Below are 27,970 nucleotides of genomic sequence, written 5' to 3'. Positions count from 1 at the left end.
AGCTTAGACGCAATCTCAGGCCTGACTTTAGATTTATTAATTTATTATTAATAGAAGTTACGGAACGGCATCAAAGAGAGGTGATCTTTTTATCATAATTCTTTTAGAGTGAATGTTTATCTGTAGTTTTCATCAAGTCAGTATTTCTAACCGCATTCGTAGTTCATAGATGGCTGCTCCACAGCACATACACCACGCACAAGCCACGTGGAAGTTTAACCACTGCTCAATATACGAGCAATATAAAAAGCTAGCCAGCTTACACTAATGATGAAATAAAATGAACTGTGACTATAAGATATTAATAACATGTTTAGAAGCCTAAAATGTAATACTTAATTAACAGGTGTAAAACAAGATGCTGAGAAAGAGCAGGGGAAGTTAGCGAAGGAAGGGTGGTCGGTGGTTTATGATGACGATAAACAACATATTAAAGAGGCAGGAGGTGCTCTAGGGAAAGAGGTATCTAGCGTAGAGAAAATGAGCGACAAGGTTGACACGGTTACAACGGTTACAGTGACGACGATAGAAACTCAAGTTTCGCATAAACCAGACTCAACTGAAGGAAAAACCGTTCGTACTGAAATTTGTTTAGGTCAACCTAGCAGGACAACTGAGAGTAGGGAAAGAGATTCTTTTAATGAGAATGTTCGTTTAGAAGGATCAGTTCCAGGTAGAGTAGCAATAGGTGAAAAAGGGAAAACGGAGACGGTAAGTGATGCCGACAAAGGCTTATCAAAAGGGGAATCAGTTTCACAAAAGGGTAAAAAAATCGACGATTCAAAAGCATGTGACAAAAAATCAAAGAAAAATGAAACGAGAACAGAGAAACAGAAAGATGAAGAAGGCGACAAATCGGGTGCTTACGAAAAGGTTTATAACGTTCAAAAAACTTCCGAAGGAGCAAAAGAAAAATCAGATTTTGAAAACAAGAAGCTTAAAGATAAATCTGGGAAAATGTTCTCGGGAATGTTTAAGGGATCGAAAACTAAAAAAAAGGACTCGAAAGATAGTTCTTTTGATAGTGGAGATGAAGATACGAAGACATTGACTATCAAATTTTTGGATGAAAGCAGAAAAGCTGCTGATAGAACACATGACCCTTCAGGTTTCACTAACGGTGTTCAAACTTATGAACCTAAACCTCTGACGGAATTGGTTTTAGTTCAGGATGTGAAGACCACGACTGCAGAGTTTTTAGATGATTCTAGAAAAGCTGCGACTAGATTAAGCGAGATTGCTCGCGAAATAACAGAACCGAAGAAAACAGACATTACCACAGTTACCAAAACTACAGTTATAATAACTGATGCGGACGGGGAAAAGAAATCTGCTAATGCAGCAGCAGATGAAGGAAAAGATAAATCTGGTGGATTCTTTGGAATATTTAAGAGTCCAAAGTCTAAGGAAAAGAGACGCAGTAAATCTAAAGAGAAAGATACTTCATTTGATAGTGGAGATGAAGAAGTAAGAGCGACCACTGAGAAATTCCTCGAAGATATCCGTAAGAATGCAGGTTCTCCTGACTTACCTTTTATAGATAAATTAGACACGAAAATCGACGTTGATGAAGGAATAGGTCGATTTTCAACTTACTCGAATTATGAGTCTGATACTCCTCAGGACAAGCTTAGGGGATCATCGTACAACATTTCTGAATCATCTACTAAAGCAAAAGAGGAAAAAGTAGCAAAACAAAAATCCCTTGTTAGTTCTGAACCTGTAACCACTGAAGATGAGAGCCAGGATGACAGTCAAGAAAAGTCTGGCGGATTCTTTGGAATATTTAAAAGCCCGAAGATGAAAGGCAGGAAACGAAACAAATCAAAGGAACTCTCTTCGAAAGAGGCATCAGTCGAGATTTCTGATACTGATTTGCGAATTAAGACATCTCAGTTTTTGGATGACACGAGAAAGCATGCGGATAAACATCATGAGTTTATCCCAGAAAAGATTCAAGATGCTTACAAAGTCACAATTGTTGAAGTGGTTGTATCAGATGCTGTACCTTCTAGTGAAGATCAAATTTCTGAAGCTCCAGCTTCTAAGGATGGAAAAGATAAAGGTATATTTGGAATGTTTAAGAGCCCAAGAGGCCTGAACAAGAAGCGAAGCAGATCGAAGGACAAAAGTACATCAAGAGATACGTCGTTTGACAGCGGAGATGAAGAAATTCGAATTGCGACTGCTAAATTTTTGGAAGATAGCAGGAATATGGCTGGTCAAATTGACGCTTGTCCTTACAAATCTTACGCTTTCCTTGAAGAGATGAGCAGACAAAGTGAAAGTGAAATTGCTGCCGCAAAAGAAACTAAGCCTGAAGAACAAAGCAAAGAAAAGACAGGTATATTTTCCGGAATTTTCAAGAGTACGAAGCATACAATAGAAGAAATCAAAGAGGATGCTAAAGATTTTGTGGATGATACAAAAAAAGACGCAGAGGATGAAAAAAATAAACTTCAAAAAGATACTGAAAAAGCAGCTAAGGACCTTGAACATTCTGCAAAGGATGCCACAGATAATGTATCATATGATGTAACAGATTCAGCAATAAAAATTTCTAAAAAAACATCAGACGAGGTTCAAAAAGTAACTGATGCTGTCAAGACCAGTGGTGAAAAGATTGCTGACACAAAGGATGCAGCTGTAAAGGAAATAAAGAAAGACGTCAAGATTACTGAAGAAAAAATATCTGCAGGAGCTCTAACAATCGCTAAAACAGCAGATGATGCCAAGGACAAAACAACAAAGGAAACTAAAAAAGCTAAAGACAAGGCTGGTGGTTTTCTGTCTGGCATTTTCAAGGGGGCAAAACATGCAGTAGATGATGTAAATGATGACGTTAAAGAATTCCTGGATGAAACTAAACATGAAGCTGAACTAGAGGAAGAACGTGCTCATAAAGCTGCTGAAGATTTGACCAAAGATGCGAAGGAAACGGAAGATAAACTAGTTGCTGATACCAAAGCAGCAGCCGACAAAGCAAAAGAAAAAGTATCAGCAGATACTCAAGCTGTTTCAGATAAAGTGAAAGATACAAGCGATAAAATATCAAAGGAGGCTGCATCAACTGCCGACGGAGTAAAGAAAGCAGGAAAAAAAATGGCGAAAGATTTAACTGACAACAAGGATGCGGCAGTGAAAAAAATGAAGAAAGATGCAAAAGATGTAGAAAAAACAGTGGTTTCGGGTGCAGTTGTCGTATCAGAAACTACAGAGGCCGCTAAGGACAAGGCAACCAAAGAAGCTAAGAAGTCCAAGGACAAAGCTGGCGGTTTCCTATCTGGCATATTTAAAGGAGTTAAGCACGCATCAGATGAATTTGCTGAGGATGTTAAAGAATTTTTGGACGAAACGGAAAAGGAAGCTGAGGAAGAAAGAGAGCGTGCTCGCAAAGCTACAGAGAAATTATCGAAAGATGCGAAGGATGCATCTGATAAGGTGAAAGAAGAAATCTTTGAAGATGTGCATGCTGCTTCTGAAAAAGCAAAAGAAGTCAGTGAAAATATCTCCAAGGAAGCTAATGCTACAGCGGATGGAGTACAGGAAGCCAACGATGCTGCCGTAAAAGAAATAAAGAAAGACCTAATAATTGTGGAAGAAAAACTAGATTTTGGAGCAGAAACTGTTGTTAAAATAGCAGATGAGACCAATGATAAGACAGCAAAGGAAACTAAAAAGGCTAAAGACAAAGCTGGCGGTTTTCTTTCAGGTATATTCAAAGGCGCAAAACACGTAGTGGATGATGTTACCGATGACGTTAAAGAATTTCTTGAAGAAACTAAACATGAAGCGGAATTAGAAGAAGAGCGCGCACGTAAAGCCGCTGAAGATCTGACTAAAGATGCCAAAGAAACAAAAAATAAGGCAGTCTCCGACATCAAAGGCGAAGCTGTCAAAACCAAAGACAAAATAGCGGACGGAATTGATGCTGTAACTGAAAAAGTGAAAGATGCAAGTGATCAGATCTCTAAAGAATCAGTAGCAGTAAAAGAAGAAGCCAAAGATACAGGAAAGAAAGTTGCAAAGGACATCAGTGACATGAAAGATACTGCTACCAAGAAAGTAAAGAAAGATGTTAAAACTGTTGAAGAAAAAATATCAACAGGAGCGGAAACTGTTTCACAAGGTGTCGAAGCGGCTAAGGATAAAACAGTTAAAGAAACCAAAAAGGCCAAGGATAAAACAGGCGGATTTTTATCCGGAATATTTAAGGGCACTAAACATACAGCTGAGGAGATTGCAGAAGATGCTAAAGAATTCGCAGAAGAAACAAAGAAAGAAGTGGAAAAAGAAGAGAAACTTGCTCACAAAGCTGTGGATGATTTATCTAAAGATGTCAAAGATACCAAGGACAAAGTGATTTCTGATGTAAAGCAAAATGCTGATAAGTCGAAGGAAAAAGTAAAGAGTGCAAGTGATAAAGTAGAAAAAGAAGCAGCAGCTGCAGTTGAGGAAGCCACGGAAGCAGGTCGAAAAGTAGCACAAGGAATTTTTGATGCAAAAGACTCTGCAGTTACAGAAATAAAAAAGGACACTAAAGCTGTTGAAGAGAAAGTAATTGCAGGTGCAGAAATTGTTGTTAAAACCGTAGATGATGCCAAGGACAAAACAACAAAGGAAACTAAAAAGGCTAAGGACAAAGCTGGTGGTTTATTCTCTGGTATATTTAAGGGTGCGAAACATGCAGTTGATGACGTGACAGATGATGTTAAGGATTTCCTCGATGAAACTAAACATGAAGCTGAGCTGGAGGAAGAACGGACTCGAAAAGCTACTAAAGAATTGTCAAAAAATGCAAAGGACACTAAAGACAAGGGAGTTTCTGAAATAAAAGACGCAGCTGCTAAAACTCAGGAAAACATATCCAATGGAGCTGAGGCTGTAGCAGAGGGAGTGAAAAACGCAGGAACAAACGTTGCTAAAGGCGTCAATGATACGGAAGATGCTACTGTAAAGGAAATCAAGAAAGGTCTTAAAAGTGCAGAGGAGAAAATATCAAAGGGGGCAGAAATTGCTGCACAGAGTGCCGAAGGTGCCAAGGAAAAAACAGTCAAAGAAACTAAAAAGACCAAGGATAAGGCAGGTGGATTTCTATCTGGAATATTCAAGGGCGCAAAACATGCAGCGGATGAAGTTGCGGAAGATGCAAAAGAATTCGCTGATGAAACAAAGAAAGAAGCTGAGAAAGAAAAGGAACGTGCCAGAAAAGCTGCCGAGGATTTATCTAAAGATTTCAAAGAAAGCAAGGATAAGATGGTTTCTGATACAACAGATACTGCCGAAAAAGCCAAGCTGAAAGTATCTGACGGTACTCAAGCCGTATCTGAGAATGTGAAAGTAGCTGGTGACAAAGTTGTAAAAGGCATCGCAGATGCTAAAGACGCATCAGTGAAAGTAATCAAGACAGACACTAAAATTGTAGAAGAAAAAATAGTTTCAGGCGCAGAAGTTGTTGCAGATACCGCAGATGCTACCAAGAATAAAGCAGCCAAAGAAACTAAAAAAGCAAAGGACAAAGCTGGTGGCTTCTTATCTGGAATGTTCAAGGGTGCGAAACACACTGCAGATAATGTGAAAGAAGACGTTAAAGAATTTTTGAAAGAAACTAAACACGAAGCAGAACTAGAAGAAGATCTGGCTTGTAAAGCCGCTGCTGAATTATCTAAGGATGCTAAAGATGCGAAAGAAAAAATGGCTGCTGACGTAAAAGATTCGTCAGATAAAGTAAAGAGTGCTGGTGACAAACTAGCACAGGACACGAAAGCCGCAGTGAATGAAATCAAAGGAACAGGACACGAAATTGCACAAGCAGTTGCAGAGGCCAAAGATGCTGCCGTTACAGAACTTAAAAAAGACGCGAAAACAGTGAAAGAAAAAGTATCTTCAGGTGCTGAAACTGCTGCTCAGACTGTAGAAGATGTTAAGGATAAAGTAGAGAAAGAAAGCAAGAAAGGGAAGGACCAAGCAGATAGCTTCTTTTCCGGAATATTCAAGGATGCAGAACATGTAGCAGATGACGCTACGGATGATGTTAAGGAATTTCTTGATAAAACAAAGCACGAAGCTGAATTTGAAAAGGAACGAGCCCGCAAAGCAGCTGACGATTTGTCTAAGGACATAAAGTCCAAAAAGGACAAAGCTGTTTCTGACATAAAAGATTCAGATGATAAAACAAAGCAAAAAATATCTGAAGACGCGCATGCTGTTTCTGAAGAAGTAAAACAGACAGGTGATAAGGCTGCTAAGGAAGTTGCCGCAACTTTAAAAGGTGTAAAAGAGAAGTCTGGTAAGATTGCGAAAGATGTTTCTGACACTAAAGATGCCACAGTGAAAGAAATAAAAAAGGATGCAAAGGCCGTGGAGGAAGCAATCTCTACAACTGCTAAAACTGCTGCTGAAACTGCAGAAGATGCGAAGGACAAAGCAGAGAAGGAAGCCAAAAAAGCTAAGGACAAGGCAGGTGGTTTCTTTTCCGGAATATTTAAGGGTGCGAAACATGTAGTAGATGACGCTAAGGATGATGTAAAGGAATTCCTAGATGAAACAAAACACGAAGCTGAATTTGAAGAAGAACGAGCTCGTAAAGCAGCTAAAGATTTAACTAAGGATATTAAAACTAAAAAAGACAAAACTGTTTCTGACATAAAGGATTCAGCTGATAAAACTAAGCAAAAAATGTTGGAAGATGTGCACGTTATTTCTGAAAAGGTTGAAGATACGAGTGCAAGTATCGCTAAAGGCGTAGCAGAAGCTCTCGATAGTGTAAAAGAAACATCTGATAAGATTGCGAAGGATGCTGCTGATTCTAAAGATGCTTTATCAAAGGAGATTGAAAAGGATACAAAGGCAGTGGATGAAAAACTAACATCAGGTGTCGAGTGTGCTGCTCAGAAAGTCGAAGAAGCTAAGGAAAATACTGCAAAGGAAACTAAAAAGGCAAAGGATAAGGCTGGTGGTTTTCTGTCCGGCATATTCAAAGGTGCAAAACATTCAGCTGATGAAGTTGCAGATGATGTGAAAGAATTTGCACAGGGAACTAAAAAAGAAGCAGAAAAAGAGGAAGATAAGGCACGTAAAGTAGCGGAAAAGTTATTCAAGGAGACTAAGGACAGTAAAGACAAAGTTGTAGAGGACATAAAAGAAACAGCAGATAAAGCAAAGGTTGAAGTGGAAGAAGCAGGAGAAAATATTTCACATAGTGTAGCAATTGTAGTGGATGGAGTTAAAGGTGCAGGGGATAAAGTTGCAAAGAGCGTAACTGATTCAAAAGATTTCATTAAAAAAGAAATCAATGAAGACGCTAAAGTTCTAAAAGAAAAAGTATCCTCTGGTGGTGAAGCAGTGGCTGAAACAATCAAAGACGCGAAGGATAATGCCGCTAAAGAGTCGATGAAAGCAAAGGACAAAACCGGAGGTTTCCTGACTGGGATATTCAAGGGAGCGAAAGATACATCTGATGAAGTTGTCGATGATGTACAACAATTTTTAGATCAAACTAGGAAGGAAGCTGCAGAGGAAGAAGAACGTGCTCGTAAATCTGCAGAAAAGTTAGCGAAAGATAGTAAAGATGCTAAAGAAAAATTAGTGTCTGATGTTAAGGATACGATAGAAAAAACTAAGGAAAAAATATCGGAGGATGCATATGCAGTATCAGAGAAAGTTAAAGACATTGGTGACACGATTTCAAAAGAAACTACAAAAGCTGCTGATAGTGTGAAACATACTAGTTTGAAGGTTTCACAAGGTGTTGCAGATTCTGAAGATGCAGCAGTAAAGAAATTGAACAAAGATGCTAAAATTGTTGAAGAAAAAGTAACTACTGCAGCTGAAGAAGTTGCTAAAAAAGCAGATGATGCCAAGGATAAGACAACAAAAGATGCTAAGAAGGCCAAAAACAAAGCTGGCGGCTTCTTTTCTGGCATTTTTAAGGGGGCTAAGCATGCCGTAGATGATGTGACTGATGATGTTAAGGATTTCCTTGACGAAACAAAACACGAAGCTGAGTTAGAAGAAGAACGTGCTCGCAAAGATGCTGAGAAATTATCTAAAGAAGTTAAAGACGGTAAAGACAGGATAGTCTCCGAAGCAAAAGACACTGCAGCTAAAGCAAAATATAAGATATCTGAAGTTACTGATGCACTATCCGAAAAAGCTGAAATTGCAGCGAAGAAGATTTCTGAGGAAGTAGAAGAAGTAAAAGAAGATGTAAAAGACGTTGGCCACAAAATTGCGAAGGGAACTGAGGAGTCAAAAGATGCGGCAGTCAAGGCAGTCAAGGAAGATGTTACAATTGTGAAGGACGCAATAGTTGCCGGAGCTAACGCAGTAGCGGATTCGGCAGACTCCACTAAAGATAAGGCAGTAGAGAAATCGAAAGCGGCGAAAGATAAAGCTGGAGGTTTTCTGCCGGGAATATTCAAGGGTGCAAAACATGCAGCAGACGAAGTTGCAGAGGATGTGAAAAAGTTTGTTGATGAAACGAAGAAAGAGGCCGAGAAAGAACAGGGACTTGCTCGGCAAGCTGAAGAAAAGTTATCTATAGATGTGAAAGATATTAAAGACAAAGCCATATCTGATGTGAAGGATACAGCTGAAAAGACGAAAGAAAAGGTATCAAAGGAAGTTACTGCAGCTAAAGAAGGTGTAAAGGATTCAAGCGAGAAAGTTGGGAAAGTTCTCACTGATACAAAAGATGCTGCGGCGAATAAAATTGAAAAGGATGTTAAGATTGCAGAGGAGAAAGTTACATCAGGAGTTGAAACTGTAGTAAAATCTACGGATGGTGCTAAAGATAAAGCAACTAAAGAGACAAAGAAAGTGAAAGATAAAGCAAGCGGTTTTCTATCCGGCATATTCAAAGGCGCAAAACAAGCCACAGATGATGTTGTAGAAGATGTTAAAGAACTCGCAGACAAAGGTGAGAAAGAAGAGGAAAAAGCTCGTAAAGCTACACAAGAATTGGCTAAGGATGTCAAAAATACTGAAGACAAGCTTACTTTCGAAGTTACAGAATCAACTGATAAGAAAAAAACAGAAATATCTGAAGATGCAAATGCTGTTTCTGAAAAAGTGAAAGATGTAGGTGACATGATTGTTAAGGAAGTAACCGAAACAGTCGAAGCTGTAAAAGAAACATCCGATAAGATTGAAAAAGATGTTTTTGACCAAAAAGATGCCACATTGATAGAAATTAAAAAAGATGCAAAGGTCGTGGAGAAAACAATCTCCACAAGTGCTGAAACTGCTGTTCAATCCACAGAAGATGCTAAGGACAAAGTAGAAAAGGAAGGCAAAAAAGCTAAGGACAAGGCAGGTGGTTTCTTTTCCGGAATATTTAAGGGTGCGAAACATGTAGTAGATGACGCTAAGGATGATGTAAAGGAATTCCTAGATGAAACAAAACATGAAGCAGAGTTGGAGGAGGAGCGTGCTCGGAAAGCTGCTGAAGAATTGTCTAAAGAAGTAAAAGATACTACAGATAAAGCGATATCTGATTTAAAAGAATCGACTGAAAAAGCGAAAGCCAAAATATCTGCTGATACTCAAGCTGTGTCGGAAAAAGTAAAGGAAGCAGGCGAAAAAATATCAAAGGAAACTGCAGCAGCTGTTAAGGAATGGGAACAGACAAGCGAAAAAGTCGCAAAGGAAGCTTCTGACAAAAAAGATGCTACAGTCAAAGAAGTCAAGACAGATGCTAAAATTGCTAAAGAAAAGGTGAAATCAAGTGCGGAAACAGTTGTACAAACAGTTGATGATGCTAAAGACAAAGTAACCAAGGAATCTAGGAAGGCCAAAGACAAAGCTGGTGGTTTTCTTTCCGGAATATTCAAGGGAGCGAAACATGCAGCAGATGAGGCGACAGATGACGTAAAGGAATTTGTAGACGATACCAAAAGAGAAGCTGAGAAAGAGGAAGAACGTGCGCAAAAAACAGCTGAAAAAATTTCAAAAGACCTGAAGGATACAAAGGAGGTAGTTATTTCAGAGATGAAAGATGATGCAAGGAAATTACTTGAAACTGGAGATGGTCATATAAAGGAAGTAAAGAAGGATGTGAAAGCGGTAGGCCAAGAAGTTGCATCATTAGGAGATGCGATGACCCATCAAGTGACTACTTCCACTGATCCTAAAATACTTTCCGACTCAGCAACAATAATAGATATTAAGACCAGTACGCAAGAATTTTTAGATGATACCAAGAGAACTGCGGCCCTCGGTGCAAGTGCAGAAGAATTTTTAAAGCCTTCGGACATTGATAAATTTGATGAAAGCACGCAGAAAACTGAAGAAGAATCTAAAGAAAAGAATAGTGGCTTCTTTGGGATGTTTAAAAGTCCCAAGTCAAAGCAGAAAAAGAGAAGTAAATCTAAAGAAAAGTACTCATCTCAGGAATCATCGTTTGATAGCGGAGATGAAGAAGCTAGAATCATCACAGCTAAGTTCCTCGATGATGTTCGTAAAAATGCTGAAGATTCTAAAGATTCTTTTGTTGAAGAAGTTCAGAAAGATATAAAGGTCATTGATGAAAAGGACAACTCTGCTAAAGATAAAACAGTGAAGGAAACAAAAAAATCTAAAGACAAGGCTGGTGGATTTTTTTCTGGAATTTTTAAAGGTGCGAAGCAAGCGTCAGGTGAAATTGTTGAAGATGTAAATAAATTCGCAGAGAAAACTAAAGAAGATGCTGCTAAGGGTGAAGAAAAATCTCGCAAGGTAGCAGAAGAATTGGCTGAGGTTGTAAAGGATACTAAAAACAAAGTTACATTAGAGGTTAAACAAACAGCAGAAAAAACGAAAGTAAAAATATCTGAAGACGCGCATGCTGTTTCTGAAGACGTAAAACAGGCAGGTGACAAAGCTGCTAAGGAAGTTGCCGCAACTATAGCAGGTGTAAAAGAGACGTCTGATAAGATTGCGAAAAATGTTTCTGACACTAAAGATGCCACAGTGAAGGAAATAAAAAAGGATGCAAAGGCCGTGGAGGAAGCAATGTCTACAACTGCTAAAACTGCTGCTGAAACTGCAGAAGATGCTAATGACAAAATAGAAAAGGAAGGCAACAAAGCTAAGGACAAGGCTGGTGGTTTCTTTTCCGGAATATTTAAGAGTGCAAAACATGCAGTTGATGAAGCTTCGGATGATGTAAAGGAATTCCTAGATGAAACAAAACAAGAAGCTGAACTTGAAGAAGAACAAGCTCGTAAAGCAGCTGACCATTTGTCTAAGGACATTACATCCAAAAAAGATAAAGCTGTTTCTGACATAAAAGATTCAGCTGATAAAACAAAGCAACAAATATCTGAGGATGCACATGCTATTTCTGAAAAGGTTAAAGATGGGAGTGACAGTGTCGCCAAAGTGGTGACCGAGGCTGTCGAAAGTGTAAAAGAAACATCTGGTGAGTTTGTGAAGGATGCTGCTGATTCTAAAGAGGCTTTAGTTAAGAAAATCGAAAAGGATGCAATGGCCGTTGAGAAAAAAGTAGATTCAGGTGTTGATTCTGCTGCGCAAAAAGTTGATGAAGCGAAGGAAAAGATGGGAAAAGAAACCAAAAAGGCTAAGGATAAGGCAGGTGGTTTTCTCTCTGGAATATTCAAAGGTGCAAAACAATCAGCCGATGAAGTTACAGCTGACGTTAAAGAATTTGTGGAAGATACAAAAGAAGAGGCTAAAAGGGAAGAAGAACGCGCTCAAAAAGCTACAGAGAAATTATCCCTGGACTTCAAGGACAGTACAGATAAAGCTGTTTCTGTTATTAAGGAATCGGCTGAAAAAGCAAAGGACAAGATTTCAACAAAAACTGCTGCAGTTGGCAAAGAAGTAAAAGGCGGTACTGATAAAATTGCAAAAAGTGTTGTAGATTCTGAAAATGCTGCTGTTAAGGAAATAAAGAAAGATGCAAAGGTTGTTGAGGAGAAAGTAACCTCCGAGGTAAAATCAGTTGCAAAGACAGCACATGATGCTAAGGATAAAGCTACGAAGGAAACAAAGAAAGCTGAAGATAAAGCTGGTGGCTTCTTTTCTGGTATATTTAAGAGTACCAAACATGTCGTAGATGATGTTACTGGTGAAGTTAAAGAATTCCTCGATGAAACAAAGCATGAAGCAGAATTGGAAGAAGAGCGTACACGCAAAGTGGCAGAAGAATTATCTAAGAACGTGAAAGATACTAAGGATAACGCTGTAGCGGGTATCGAAGATTCTACTGAGAAGATCAAGGATATTAAGGACAAGGTAGCTTCTGATGTAGGAAGTGCTATAGATAAATCAAAGAAAAAGATTTCCGATGATGCCCATGATGTATCGGGAAAAGTGAAACATGCAGGCGAAAAAGTCTCTGCAGAAACTGCAAAATTTGCAGAAGGAGTAAAAGAAACAGGACAGAAAATGGCGAAAGGGGTAACCGATACAAAGGATGCAGCTGTCAAAGAAGTGGAAGAAGATGTTAAGGTTGCCAAAGAAGAAATATCATCAGGAGTAGAGACAGTTGCAGAAAGTGCAGAGGCAGCTAAAGAAAAAGCTGCGAAGGAAGGCAAGAAAGTCAAGGATAAAGCAGGTGGTTTTCTATCTGGCATATTTAAGGGGGCAAAGCATGCAGCAGATGAGGTGGCAGCCGATGTGAAGGAATTTGTAGACGAAACCAAAAAAGAAGCTGAAAGAGAAGAAGAACGTGCTCGGCAAGCTGGTGAACAGGCATCTAAAGCTGTTAAAGAAACAAAGGATAAGGTCGTGACTGAAGTAAAAGAAACAATAGATATAGTTACAGAAAAGGTTGCCGATGGAGCCCAAGCTGTACCAGAAAAGGTAAAAGGTACAGGTGAAAAGATTTCAAAGGATATGAGTGCTGCAGTTGATGGAGTGAAAGAAGCTGGAGAGAAGGTTGCGAAAGAAGTCACCGAAACTAAAGAAGCTGCGTTGACAGAGCTTGAGAAAGATGTTCAGACTACAGAGGAGAACATTTTCCAAACAACTGTTGCAGCTAAGGATAAAGCGACAAAGGAAACGAAAAAACCAAAGGAAAAAGCAGGAGGTTTTCTATCTGGAATATTCAAGGGAGCCAAATACACAGCTGATGAAGCTTCAGGAGAGGTCCAAGAATTTCTTGATAAAACGAAAAAAGAAGCTGCAGAAGAAGAAGAACGTGCTCGTAAAGCAACCGAAAAGTTGGCTCAAAATGTGATAGATGCTGAAGAAAAAGTGGTATCTGATGTGAAGCATGCAGCTGAGAGGGCGAAGGATACGGTATCTTCCGAAGACCAAGTAGTCTCTGACAAAGTCAAGAGTGTAGAAGAAAATGTATCTAAAAAAGCGGTTACTGCTATTGATAGCATGAAAGAAGGAGGAGAGAAAATTTCCAAGAATACTGCTGAGGCGAAAGATGCTGTCAAAGAAGAATTTCAGAAAGACGTTAAACCCGTCGAAGAAAAATCATATGCCGGTGCTGAAGCAGCTGCTGAAGTTGTAGATACTGCCAAAGAAAAGACAAGCAAGGAAGGCAAGAAAGCTAAAGATAAGACTTCAGGTTTCTTCTCTGGAATTTTCAAAAGCGCAAAACATGCCGTCGATGATGCTACAGACGATGTCAAGGAATTCCTGGACAAAACAAAGCACGAAGCAGAAGAAGAAGAGGAACGTGCTCGTAAAGCAGCTGAAGACTTATCCAAGGAAGTCAAAGAAACTAAGGACAAAATAGCGAAAGACCTCAAAGATTCAGCTGATGAAGTAAAAGAAAAAATTTCTCAAGATGCTGATACTGTATTTGAGGGAGTGAAAAAAGCAGAAGAGAATATCACAAAAGGTGTTGCCGATACGAAAGATGCCGTCGCTAAGGAAGTCACGAAAGATGCGGAATATATAAAGGAGAAAATAACATCAGGTGCAGAAGCAGTATCAGACACTGCAGTCGCTGCTAAAGACAAAACTGCGCAAGACACCAAAAAAGCAAAGGATAAAGCAGGTGGTTTCTTATCTGGGATGTTCAAAGGCGCGAAACATGCAGCAGAGGAGGTGTCAGAGGATGTGAAAGAGTTTGCAGAGAAAACAAAGGAAGAAGCTGCGAAAGAGGAAGAGCGCGCTCTGAAAACTGCCAAGGATCTGGCTAAGGATATTAAAGATACGAAAGAAAAAGTATTAACTGACGTAAACGAATCTTTTGATAATGTTAAGACGAGAATATCTGATGATGGGCATGCTGTATCTCAAGGAGTAAAGGAAACAGAGAAAAAACTAGCAAAGGGAGTTGAAGATACTAAGGATGCTGCGATCAAGGAGGTTAAGGAAGACGTAAAGGCTGTTAAGGAAGCGGTTGTAGAAGCTGCAAATGTTACTAAAGAAAAAACAACGAAGGAGGCAAAAAAATCCAAGGAGAAGGCTGGTGGTTTCCTATCGGGAATATTTAAGGGCACTAAACGAGCTGCAGACGATGTTGCAGATGACGTCAAGGAATTCGTAGATGAGACGAGAAAGGAAGCTGAAGTAGAAGCAGAGCGTGCTCGTAAAGCTGCAGAAGAACTCTATAAGGACGTCAAGGATGCTAAAGATAAAACAGTTTCTCATGCCAAGGGCACAGCCGATAAGGCTAAGAAAAGGCTATCGGATGACGTTCAGGCCTTAACAAATAAAACAAAGGGTGCAGCTGATGATGCTTCCAATGAAGCGGCTGCAGTTATTGAAGGGGTAAAAGATGCAAGTCATAAAGCATCAGATAAAGTGGTTGAGACAACAGATGTCACAGTAAAGGAAATGAAGAAGGATGCAAAAAGTGTCGAAGAAAAAGTGGTTTCTGCGGAAGAAGAAGTTGCTAAAAAAGCAGATGATGCCAAGGATAAGGCAATAAAAGAAACAAAGAAGGCCAAAGATAAAACTGGTGGTTTTCTTTCTGGAATATTTAAGGGATCCAAACATGCTTCAGATGAAATTATAGAAGATGTTAAAGAATTTGCAGATGAAACAAAGAAAGAGGCCGATAAGGAAAAGCAACGTGCTGAAAAATCTGCTAAAAATGTATCCAAAGATATCAAGGATACTAAAGACAAGACGAAAGATTCAATGGAGGCATCAGCTGAAGGAGTGAAAGAATTTGGAGAGAAAATCGGGAAAGATGTTTCGGATGCCAAAGATGCTGTGGTTAAGGGAATCAGAAAAGATGTTACATTTTCGGAGGAAAAATTATCTTCGGGGTATGAAACTGTTGACAAGACAGCTGAGGATGCGAAAGAAAAAGCATCAAATGAATCTAAAAAATCAAAAGATAAGGCAGGTGGTTTCTTCTCTGGGAAATTAAAGGGAGCGAAACATGCGGTGGATGAAGTCACAGATGAGGTGAAGGAATTCTTGGATGAGACCAAACACGAGGCAGAATTGGAGGAAGAACGTGCTCGAAGAGTGGCTAAAGATGTGTCCCAAGAGTTTAAAGAAACTACAGATGAAATAGTATTCGAAGTAAAAGATTCAGCTAAAACTATTTCTGAAAAAACAAAAGACGCAGGTGAGAAAGTGACGAAGGAAACAAGTGCAGCAGTGGAAGGTGTTAAAGAAACAGGTGAAAAGGTGGCAAAAAGTATTGTGGACACAAAAGATGCTACAGTTACAGAGGTTAAGAAAGATGTGAAGGTCATCGAAGAGAAGATAATTTCGAGTGCAGCAGCTGCTTCGCATATTCCACATTATGCTAGGAATACACTGTCTAGTGAAGCTCATGCAGCATTGGAAAAAGGAAAGGGTGTCGTTAAGGGTTCCAAAGAAATTGGCGAAAAGGTTTCTAAGGATACTCCTGAGAAAAAGGATGTTATCGTTAAGGAAGTGAAGAAAGATGCCAAAGCGGTTCAAAGAAAAGTTTCTTCAGGTGCTGAAGTTGTTAAAAAAACTGATGATGCAAAGGAGAATGCCAGCAGCGGGACCAAAAAGGTGAAGGAAAAAGGTGGATTCCTATCCGGTATAGTAAAAGGTGCAAAGCACGCTGTTGACGACGTAACAAGCGATGTAAAAGGGTTTTTGGATGAAACGAAGGTTGCAGCAGAAAAGGAAGAAGAGCAAACACGACAAGCAGCTAAGTTGAAAGATACTGAGCCTGTTTCGGATGGCGCTAAGCTTATTTCGAAGAAAACTACAACGATTGTTTCAAAAGTATCACAGGCATCGACCCCGCCTGTGAAAACAACAACTATAACCAGCGTCACAAAGACGACAAGAACAATTAAGGAAAAATCAGCTAGTCCTATATTATCCAAACAAGAATCTAGAATAACACCGGAATCAGCCAGGCGGATGTCTGGCGACAAGACGTCAAAGGTACCACCTGCCTCGACAGGAAAAGCAAAAGCAGCAACGCGTCGCATACCTAAAGGAGGCTCTACCACAACAGAAGTCAAGTCAAGTATCAAAAGCCAAAGAACTAAAGATGGCGCATCAAAAACAGCTCCTGAAAGTATAACATTAGATCCCAAAGAAGCAACCTTACTACTTTTGAATGAATCGCGAGCTGCTGCAGAGGTTTCTCCATTCCCCGACGACCAGAACAAAGAATCACGTATTCCTCAGTTGAGTTCCGCTCGAAGTTCCTTAGAAAGGGATTCATCGTCGGATTCCGAAGCTTATGGTCAATCTAAGAAAGCCAAGAAGGGTGGCATAATCTCGAATATTGTGAAGAGCACTAAGGGTGCTACCCACAAGATAGCGAAAGAAGTAGACCATGCCAAAGAGGGCATCAAGGATGCTACAGGAAGGTTCTGGGAAGATACGAAACGCGAATCTAAGGAAGCATCCAGTTCTGGAAGCTACAATGTTGCTTCTCCGGATCGCAATACTGAAACGATTCTGGATGAAATTGCAACAGAGTCTGATAACATTAGCTTAGAATCGTCGAGCGCGCTAGCTAGGGTAGTTGATGTAGAAGCAGGTCAGCCTGTAGAGGTTTACGAATCCAAACAAGTTTCAAGCATTCCAAAAGTAACGATAGAGTCTAGGGAAGTTAGGGAAATTAGGTATACTGTAGGAGAGTCAAGTACAATTGTGGGAACTGATGTTTTGAGTGAATTAGGGAACCTCGAGCCTCGCGCAAGTCAGACCGTCACCACAGTCGTTACAAAGTCTGTGCGGACGGCAACGACCCCACCACCCAGCCCCGACGAGTTCAGTGACAGTAGCGTTAAAGGTACCTTGCAATAATTGTGTTATTCGTATATACTATACATTTATATTACATACCTGCTGTGTGTAACATGATTAATTGATTAAGTTAATGCTTTAATGTAACCTCAGTTTACACAAATCATGTCAAGTCGACAAATGTAATCATGCACCACTGTTTCATTCCTAACTGAAAACCTAACTCTGAACTTTGAAACTTATAAGGGATCATACTGACGTCGTATTCAACTTTTATTGCAGAAATAAATTTAGCGATTGAAGACGACCTGTGCCCCATGCGAGCACTTCTATTTCCAAAAATATGGTGCTCACATTTCCGTTAAACACAGAACATTTAGAATCGCAAAATCATGCCTATTTGATGATATATTTTGCTACAGTAATTTACTTTTCGCAGAATTCATTTGTAAACTATGGCAGTGAAAGCGAATTAAACAGTTTTATTTTCAATATTTTTGAGTTGATAATATATTTTTTTAGTAATGGTTATTTCAAGTTTTTTATGTCGAAGAAATAATTACTCCTTATTATGGTCTCGTATTTGTTTCTGAAGAGAAACTTATTTAAATCGGTATGCACCCTTTCCGATCATTATTATCTAATTCATTTCATACGAAAACGCATTCTGAGAACATTCATGCTGGAAAGTCTGTTTTTAGTAATTCTAATATAAAACAAATTAAATATTTTCTAAAGTTGAATATAATTGAAAATTATTTAAAAATTCATCCAAACTTTAAAGTAATCTATAATTTCGACAAAAATAGGCTGAATGTTAATTGCTGTGCATTTAAAAGAAGAAATCTAAGATTCATTCAAAAAATAGATTGTTTTTAAATTATTTATTTGAGAAATTTTATATCGATTTTTGTGTTTTAACTTCAAGTTTAGATAACAGTTGCAATTTGAATCAAATCCTGGTGATCAATTTTTTTCATTCTTTAAAGGATTCTTTACAATTTGGTAACAGAATTGTAAAGAATCGTTTAAGGAATAAAATCAACATATTATCTTTGGCTTTGAATAAGGATTACAAATTTATTTAAAATTGAAGCCAAAAAAATCTATAAAACTTTGGTTAAATGAACAATTTTCACCTCAACAATTTATTTAATAAGTACGGTCAAGAATCTTCCTTAAAAATTTGCAGCAATTGACATTAGGGTTATTTTTTGTCGATTTTCAAATCATTTTAAAAACTCATTAATTTTGAATTGAATATCCTTATAAGAATCGCTTGAGCTAAGAGAAAAAATGTGTGGTTTGGCATGCGAAAAAAGTGACTTTTTTTAATCGGTGAATATCATCCGTTCTTCTTTCAAAATTAATAACTCAACCTTTCCCATGGATTAAAAAATTATGCAATAATCTTCTAACTAATATTTAATTTTTTGTAAAAAATTTTCAATTTTTTACTAAAAAAAGAGAACAGTAGATGTTAATCAATTTATAAATTTTTTAAAAACTTTTTTCGGATTTCACTTTGTCAACCCACAAATTTGTTCCAACAGCTTAAACAATTCAGTTGATTTTTGTTTAGTAGCTGTTACAATTAGCTGTCTTAACTGAAATTTTTTTTAATGTTGATGAAAAAAATAGTAGAATATGTCATTGTTTATTTAAATAGTTATTTGAGATTTTTTTTTGCTTTAGAAAAAAATCGTAATTTTTTAAAATCCTAATGGGTAATGGTTTATTTTGTTCTTTACAATATTACCTGCATCTAAATTTGGTTACATTTTATTACAAATAAGCTTCTTTTTAAATTTGATTTATTTAACAATGTGACTATTTCTATTGATTTGATCAATTATTCTAAAAATTATTTAATTTTGAAGTGAGATTATTATCACTTTTTAGTCTGAATGTTATGAGTAATCCTTCCTAGTACCTAAAATTCCGTACTGATTTAAGTTTCGGACCTTCTCGAAACTTTTATTAAATAAATTATTTCCTGAGATTGAAATGAGTACAATAATCTTGCTTACTAATTTCTATTCATTAAGGTATCTCAAATAAAAAAAGTGTTCTGATTTACCAAAAAACTTCCATTTGGTGCAAAAGTAATTGTGAATTTTTCTTAAATTTATTAATAATGGGACATAGGTCCCCATGGGGGGTGAACTACCCCCAAAACTTTAAAAAATCATGTGTCCTCAAATGATGTATAAAAAAAATGTGCCTAACTCAGAAATAATAAACAGTCCCTAAAAAAATGTAATAAAAAGAAAAATTGTAGAAAAGTCGAAAACCGGCCCTTAAAAATAAATTTGTTTGAAATTTATTAAAGTTTTACCCTTTATTTATAGTTATTTATTTATAGTTATAAATACATCAAATTAATTTTGTTATGCTACGAAGGATGGGTTTTCAACTTTTTCACATTTTTTCATATTGATACATTATTTGAGGATTTAGGATTTTTTTACATACTTGAAGATATCCAAAAAACGTCAGAAAAATTCACAGGTTTTTCATCAAATTAAAGTTTTCTCGGCGGTATCACACAGTGGGGCAAAAAAAAAAATTTATTTTCAGAAACACATTTTTGAAAATTTTTATTATTTGATTTATTAACGAAAGGAAAACAAAAATTGTTGTTTTTTAAAATGTACCGATTCTAAGGGAAATACTTGAATTTATTCCAAAATGCTTAGAATCAGTAAAAAAAACTATCGAGAAAACTGATTAATTATAAATAGTGGCTCACGTTAAAATAAGAAAGTTTCAATTTTTTAAATAGCCAATGTTAATTAATTTTATATAAAAAATCATAAATTCTTTCTTTATTAAGTTTGTATAAACAATCATCAATTGTTACTGACTGACTACATGTGACAACTAGGTATCAAATCCGAGTAGTTTTTAGTCGATTCCATACGAAGAACGTGATTTATTTTCATCATAAATACCACATGTGGATAATTGTTTAGAAAATTTCGTTTATAAAATAAAAAATTATTGAATAACTCAAATTAATTTATTATAAAAACTCTCTTTCTCCTAAATTCTTGAAAATTAGCGCAAATAAAGTTTGAAAACGTAGCAAATCTACACGAAAACATTCTTAAACACTTATTTGTTTATAAAAAATTCAATAAATTTTTAAACATCTGCATTGCTACTATAAATCTTTTTTGCATAGATGCGTCACTTATTTTAAGTATCTTGTAAAGAATCCAAGTATTTCTAAAAAACGGTACTCTTCACAAGTAACATTTTTTTTCTTATTTGTGATATTATTAAAAAAATAATAATACAACTAGATGCTAAAAATTAAGTTGTCCATAGGCGCTTTTTTGCCCCACTGTTTCCCCACGAGTCAAAGAAATTTTTGTATTTGATCCACACTGCTGTATTCATAATACATTAAAATTATTAAAAAACATCATAATTAAAAATTAACTTTCGTTAGCTAACAATTAATAATATTCATTTCAGATAATGTTCATATGTTGAATAATACTAATTTTCTCTAGAAGTGGTTTATCGAACAAAATGTTTTTTGAAGGTTCAAAATACTTTCAGTAAAATCCATTATTGAATAAAGTAATATTTGATTGCTGTATATGAGTTTAAGGGTACATCAATTTTATGAAACTTTGATCTCTTTTTCTACTTTGCCACTAGGTGTTTGATTAAAGGAATTGAGAATGAACTCACGTAAGAAGTAGATGAGTAAGGGGTTTTCAACTAAAAATTCCTACCTTACCGACATCAAGAACATTCCAAACCTCTTAAGTGGTTCGTGTCCGTGCTAAGTTTCTAGAATGTTCTTAAAGATTTGTTTTTGTTGCTTTCTGTTTAAATAATGGCTACTAATTTATTAAGAGAGAATTTTTTTAATGATCTAAGAGTCTGTCCATGAAATGTGCGACAAATTTAAAGGGGGAAGGGTAAAAATACAGTTGCGGTAATAGCGGTAGAGTTCAACAATAACTAAATATGTTTGAAAATTACTTTCATATTTTCGATTCAATTCTTTTTCCCTTATTCCCCCCTTCATCCTTTTTTCTCAACAATTCTTCTTTTCTCCCTGTTTTCAAGACACTTCTCTTTAGAACTTCTTCTTGTTTTTTTCGCCAAAATGCGAATTAAATGGAATGAACCCCATCAAGGAATGTAACTATTTTTATTTAAAAGCTAATTTTTCTATGAAAAGTCTATTATTTAATTTTTTATTTGGAATTCATCTCGTTGGGTGAAATATTCTAATTGGTTGAAAATTAAATTTTTTTGTTAAAAATGCAACTAATTTGTTAAAATGTCATTGCTTTTGTCAAAAGTTCGACTACTTGGTTGAACTCATTTATTAAAAATTGGTTACATTTTGATTGAAAATTAATTTTTAACAGAAAATTACACAAATCGATATTAGGTTGAAAATTTAGATTTTCAAGTTGAAAATTCAATTATGAGTTTGGAAATTTAACGATGTGGTTAAAAAACCATGTATTTGATTAGAATTTTGTTTGTAAAAAAAATACTCGTTATAAAAATCATAATTTTTATTTAAAAATTAATTTTTTCTGAAGATTCATAGTTTTAGTATAAAATTAATTTCTTTGGTTGAAAATTAATTTTTTTGATTGAAAATCTATTTAATTTTTAGTTGCATTTTTTTAAATTAATATTTTCAAGATAAAAATTCAACTATTTGTTTTGTAGAAAATTGTTCCTTTGCATTGAAAATTCAACAATTTGTAGAAAAATAAAGCATTAGGTTAAAAATTAAACTATTTGGTAAAAAATTAACTTTTTGTTTAAAAATGCATATGTTTGGTTAAAAGTTGAACTATTTTGGTAGAAAATTCGTTTACTTGGTTAAAAACTAAACTATTTGAAAATCCAATAATTGACTTAAAAATTCAACAATTTGGTGGAAAATTAAAGCATTAGGTTGGAAATTTATATTCAGGACAAAAATGCATACTTTTGTTGAGCATTCATATTTTGATTGACAATTGAACCATTTTTGGTAAAAAATTTAACAGTCTGGTCAAAAATGAACTTATTTAGTTAAAAATTAAATTATTCGGTGAAAAATTAACTTTTTATTTTAAAATTAATATTTTTTGTTGAATGTTTAACTATTTGGCAGAAAATTCGTTTATTTAGTTCAAAACTAAACTGACTATTTAAATATCCAATAATTTTGTTAAAAGTTCAAATATTTGGTTGAAAATTTATATTCAAGACAAAAATTCGTACTTTGTCCGCATATTCATATTCTGGTTAAAAATTTAATTATTTGGGTACAAAATATAAAACTTTTGGTTAAAAATTAAACCATTTATCTAAAAGAAATATTTGGTAAAAAAATCATTTTTTGGTTAAAAATTCATATTTTTGATTAAAATTTGAACTATTTTGATTAAAAATTCATTCATTATTTTAACAATCAAAGTAATGATTTGAAAATTCAACTAATATGGTAAAAATTTATTTTTCTTATTTTTTTCTTTATCTGAAAGTCTAATTATTCCATTTTTAGTTGAAAATTCATTAGCTTATTCAATTATTTTGTTTAAAACTCAATTATTTCGTCAGTCTTCTGTTTGAGTTGAAAATTTAATTGTTTTGTTAAAAAATTGTCTTTTTGAATTTTTATGGTCGAAAAGTAATCTTTTTTTGTTTTAAAATAAGTTCTTTAAGAAAAATGTCATTGTTTTCTAAAAAACTCTTCTTTTTAAGTTAACAATTTAACTATTATTTAAAAGTTCAACTATGTTATTGAAAATTTGACTCTTTACTTGAAAGATGAAATATTTTATTGTTAATGCAGAAATTGTTGTTGAAAATTCTTCATAATTTAAAAGAATTTATTATTCTAATAATCCCCTATTTCGCTAAAAAAATCGCCCTATTTTCCCTGTTCTGAGATCGTTTTGGGTAATTGAACTTACTAGAATCGCGAGGAAAGCCAAAATGAGCGTAAAATCCGTTTTTATCTAACGATTGTGTGACTTTTGGGGAAGGTGGGGGGGGGGGCAAAAATAGATCATAATTGTAAACGCAGTTTATGGGTGGCTTATAGCTCAGGGGTTAAAAGAATTCTTCTGGGGTGAAGAACATTCTAGAAACTTAGCACGGACACGAACCACGTAAGCCATACAGCGGTCTCGATGTCGATAAAGTAGGAATTTCTTCCTTTCAACTGAAAAATTAGTAGCACTTATTGGTATTATAGAAGTTGAAGGCATCGAGCCAAATAAAGTTGAGATACTCTCTACAGTCTAATTATGTTGCCTATTTGCGTTTAAGTACCTATTATTTACTGGTTTTGTTGATTTGAGTTTGATGCATGTTTTCAGGTTTTTTGCGCTGTTTTTCCTTTAAACAGGCCACATTGGTGGTTAACTTGAGAATACGCATAAAGTTTTTTATTTCTAGTTGTGTACCTCTCTCCTTTCTAGCGTAACATAGCGATCATACGATATGTTATAATTACGCAGTAAGTAATATCTGTCATTCAATTAACAGGAAAACACAATCTAGTGAAGCATGAACCGAGGTATGCCATGCAGGGAAAGATCATTCATCTAATATTTGTCGACTCACTGCTTTTAATGTTAATTTGGTTGGTTCTTGGTGATTAAGATGAAATTTTCGTGTATTGCAGACGTAACTGAGGAAGCTGAAAGACGGGCTCGAGAATTGGCGGATGAGGCTCTCTTCCTGCAACGAGCAGGTATTGTACAAACATAAAATCACTTAATGCTGGTTATTCGCAGACCTAGGTCAAAGATCAGATATTAGCAGACTATTTTGGTGCCCTCAGTTATATTTAGCTTTATCTTTCATAGTTAGCACTTGCTGACGCTTTCACACTAACTAATGTGATGTGCGTGAATTTTACTTAAAAGGTACTAACATTACGATTGGTTGTTTTAAAAATCAACATCTGTAAGTATGTACAGTACTTTCCTGTATAATAATTCAACTTTCTGATTTAAGAATGCAAGGCACTAAAGTGTTTTTCTGTAGAATGTTTTTCTTGAATGTAAAAGAATGCAAAATACGAGTTTAATATGAGAGTATCGTTTTCTCAATAAAGTGCTTTTGAAGGTACTATTTTGAAAGTACTGTTTTTTTATTCGTATGTTATGTACAGGGTGTCTGCTAGGCTGGAAATTTCAGGGAATTTTTTCAAGCCTGATTAAATTTGTTTTAAAAATTGTAATATGAAATTAAATAACGATGTTTTGCAGTTGTAAAATTTAATTTGTAAAACTCGTTTTATATTTATTTAAATTAAACTTCTTTTTTATCATGTCCACTAATCTCTGGAGTTGTTCATCTTAAAGGACGGTTCCACGAATTCTCTTAATTGCACGAAGTTTCTGAATTACTGAAATCCTTTTTATTTCATTAATCTCCTAATTTCACGAATTCTCCGAATTCCACGAATTGCACAAATTCTCTAAATTCCATGAATTCTCTAAAGTCAATGAATTATATAAATTGCATGAGTCTTCTCAATTCCATGAACTCTCTAAATTCAATGAATATTCTAAATATCACGAATTCTCTGAATTCCATGAATTTATTAAGTTCCACGAACTCTCTAAATTCCATAAATTATCTAAATTTCATGAATCCTCTAAGTTCCGTGAATTCTCTAAATTCCATGAATTATCTAAATTTCATAAATCCTCTAAATTCTACGAATTCTCTCAATTCCATGAATCCTCTAAATTCCATGAATTTTCTACATTATAATCAATTCTTAAAATTCAACGAATGGTCTAAGACAAATGAATTCTCTAAATTTAATGAATCCTCTAAATTCTGTGAATTCTCTAAATATCACGAGTTTTTGCAATTCTACGAATTCTCATAACTCCATGAATTTTAGTTATTTTCTTAATTCTACGAATTTTGTGAATTTTAAGAAGTCTATAAATTTCACGAATTTCATGCATTCCATGGAATTAATTATTTTCACAAATTTGATTAATTTCACGAATTCTCTGAGTGCCACGAATTCTCAAAACTACATGAATTGTTTTAACTCCATGAATCCTCTAAATTCTACAAATTCTCAAAATTCCACGAGTTCCACAAATTCCACGAATTCTCTATGTTGCACGAATTCTCTAAATTCAATTATTCCTCTAAAATCCATGAATTCTCTCAATTCCATGAATTATCTTCGGATTCTCTAAATTCCACGAATTATCTCATTCCAACGAATTCTTTGAATAAATCCGTGATTTCCATGTATTCTCTTAATTTCACGAATTTCGCGAATTTTAAGAATTCCACGAAGTTCGCGAATTTGATTAATTTCACGAATTTTACGAATTCCAGGAATTATGTGAATGCCAGGAATTCTAAGAATTCCATGAATTATAATTTCTTAGAACTTAGGGAATTTTGCGAATTGTAGGAATCCATAGATTTCTAGGACTTTGAAGCATTTAAGGAATTCTTCGAATTAAAGAAGTTGAGCTTGCAATTTTTTAATAGTTTAAAATCTTTAAAAATCGACTTGAATCTTTTTAAACGATTGAAGTCCCTTTTAATTAGCTCTAGATTTGTTTAGAATCCTGAAAAATTCTTGAAATATGGAAAATCCTGTAAAATGCTTTCAAATATTTTGTTACAATATTTCTGAAAACTTGTTCCAATAGGAAATTGCTTTTCCTTTTATAGAGTCCCTTTCATAAATTAAAGAATATCGTTACTTAATTTTACGGATAGAAAATAACATTTCTACACAGTTAGATATGTAAGGACTGAATAAAAAAATTATTTATGATAAACTCGCTAAAGTATTGTATATACTTAATCTTTTTTTCTTAATTTTCCGATTTTTAGAATGAATTTCTGATAATTGCTCAAATTACAATTTAAAAAAATTGTACCTCGTAAAATCTAGATATATCTCGGAAAATCCTGGAATTATCAGCGATTTTTGTTGCAGAATTTGAGTAGACACCCTGTATATAGAATAAATGCATTGAGCCACTTGTTTATATATTGTAGTACACAATTGGGTTTTCTTAGTGATTTCCGTAGAACGATTTTGTACCTTTTGATTAAAAGCAGGCATACATTTAGACACCGTTTCATTGACTGTTTAAAAAAAATAACCCTATTGCAATATTGATACTAACTAAATCTTAACATAGTTCCATGATTAATACATATACATAAAACATTGCTGAGTCTTAGACCCACCTTGCAGCTGGTCTAGAGTTACATTTATTAGTGTGTATCAATGTGCTTTATGTCCTTGCTCCTGTTCTTGTCCGTGTCCTTTTGGATGGGTCAGGGCATGATTCGGCTGAGATTGATGGGACCGTAGAGAGGCATGCTACTTCTTCTCCAACAGAGCAACCTGTTCCTGCCCCTCGTTACTCTGCCCAGTCCAAAGCTAATTTGGAACTAGACATTAAGGACACCGCATCCCCTGAGCCTCGGAAGCCTACTAAGTCCAAGATACCAGAGCTCTTGAAGTCACCTCCAAAGTCTGATAAAGACCGCACCTTACAAACCGAAGAAGCAATCAAAAGTCCCAAATCCCCATCTGCGAAAAGCAAAATTCCCGTCAAACTCAAGACCCATGAACAAGAAATCACCGAGATAAAGACTGCTCTAACTAAACCATCCGAAGCCAATTTTCAAAGTCATCAAGAAGTAGAAACTAGAACAAGTACTACCACTGCCTACAGTAATCAGTTTGTACCATCTGAAGAGTTTGAACAGTTGCAAAATATCCGAAGTTTTCAACTAGTTCCAGAAATTTCAGAAACTAAAACACAAGTCTCTCAGGAGGATAGTTTAGATCCAGATTTAGAAGAGTTTAAGGATGGCGAAGTATCTTGTAAAACAGTAAGGAAATCCACAATAATGAAGTCTGGCAGTTCGGAGCCAGAAGTCTGGACGGAAACGGTAACAACGAAGACTCTGCCAGATGGAAGACAAGACACCTGGAAGTCTGTCACGTCGGGCAGCCTACAGTCTGAAATTTGGGACACGCAATGTTCCTTAGACACTTCTCCGGGCTCTGGTAATGGCGATTTGTATACTAAGAACGAAGCTTACAGACATGAGTTGAACAGTGATACAGATAGCGAGGGTTCACCTCAACCGAGGAGGAGGTCTCCGAGCAAGAGGCGAACTTTGGGCAGTTCTAGCGGATCGGATGTGGCACTCCATGAAGGGGCAGAGCTGTCCCCATTGGAAGATGACCAAGGTACCTCACTCACAGCTAACCTTCTAAGTAAGCCATGTACATATCCTGCTAACCGATTACCTTTTTTCGTCAGTCAAAATAGTATTCCTTGTCTGATTATTTATTACACATTGTTCAATGGGTACATAACTTCTGCAATCGATGTGCTTTGGGTGATTCCAATTATTTCTACAGCAAGATTTTAAGGAAATGTTTTAAAATTGTTGGAATTGTTTACATTTAAGGTTGCTGTAGATCGCAGAAAGTTATGTACTCCTTGTATTTAAGCGTAACACGACATGCTGTCGCCTTCATCTCCCAACCAAAATGATACATCCATGTTGGAGGAACTTTTCTCGGAGTGGAAGTCTAAAACGAACACACTGATGTTCGTCTAAAAAACCCATATGCTTTTCTAATTAACCCCTCATTTTAGTACGCACATGAAGCCAACATGAGACAGGCTTGTAATAATTACTTCCTGGCTTAGTATATTATTTAGATTTATTTGTAATTAGCATTGCATTCTTTTGAATTACTTGAAATGGTTTTGAACTCTTTCAAATTATTTTGTGTTTTTTCAACTTACTGGAATTGTCATACGTTCACTGAATTCCTTAACATATGTAAATTCCT

At 35.7% G+C, this 27,970-nt stretch overlaps 1 protein-coding gene across 14 annotated transcripts in view; it reads left to right on the top strand.

The window, feature by feature from the left end:
• The window catches only part of LOC117179162 (ankyrin-3-like), a 645,468-nt gene that overhangs the window by 598,777 nt on the left and 18,721 nt on the right, over positions 1 to 27,970 (top strand). For 7 of the 14 annotated variants that reach the window (XM_033370872.1, XM_033370871.1, XM_033370870.1 and 4 more), the window contains 3 exons: positions 347 to 17,155; positions 23,774 to 23,842; positions 26,432 to 27,382. In XM_033370872.1, coding sequence (XP_033226763.1) covers positions 347 to 17,155; positions 23,774 to 23,842; positions 26,432 to 27,382 — 17,829 coding nt within the window. The remainder of the gene's footprint in view (positions 1 to 346; positions 17,156 to 23,773; positions 23,843 to 26,431; positions 27,383 to 27,970) is intronic. The other 7 variants (XR_004467873.1, XM_033370869.1, XR_004467874.1 and 4 more) reach the window with 4 other exon arrangements.

Source organism: Belonocnema kinseyi, chromosome 8 (genome assembly GCF_010883055.1).
Source record: "Belonocnema kinseyi isolate 2016_QV_RU_SX_M_011 chromosome 8, B_treatae_v1, whole genome shotgun sequence".
NCBI classification, from domain to species: domain Eukaryota; kingdom Metazoa; phylum Arthropoda; class Insecta; order Hymenoptera; family Cynipidae; genus Belonocnema; species Belonocnema kinseyi.
Note: the sequence above shows the minus strand (reverse complement) of the source record. Positions and strands in the feature narration are given on the sequence as shown.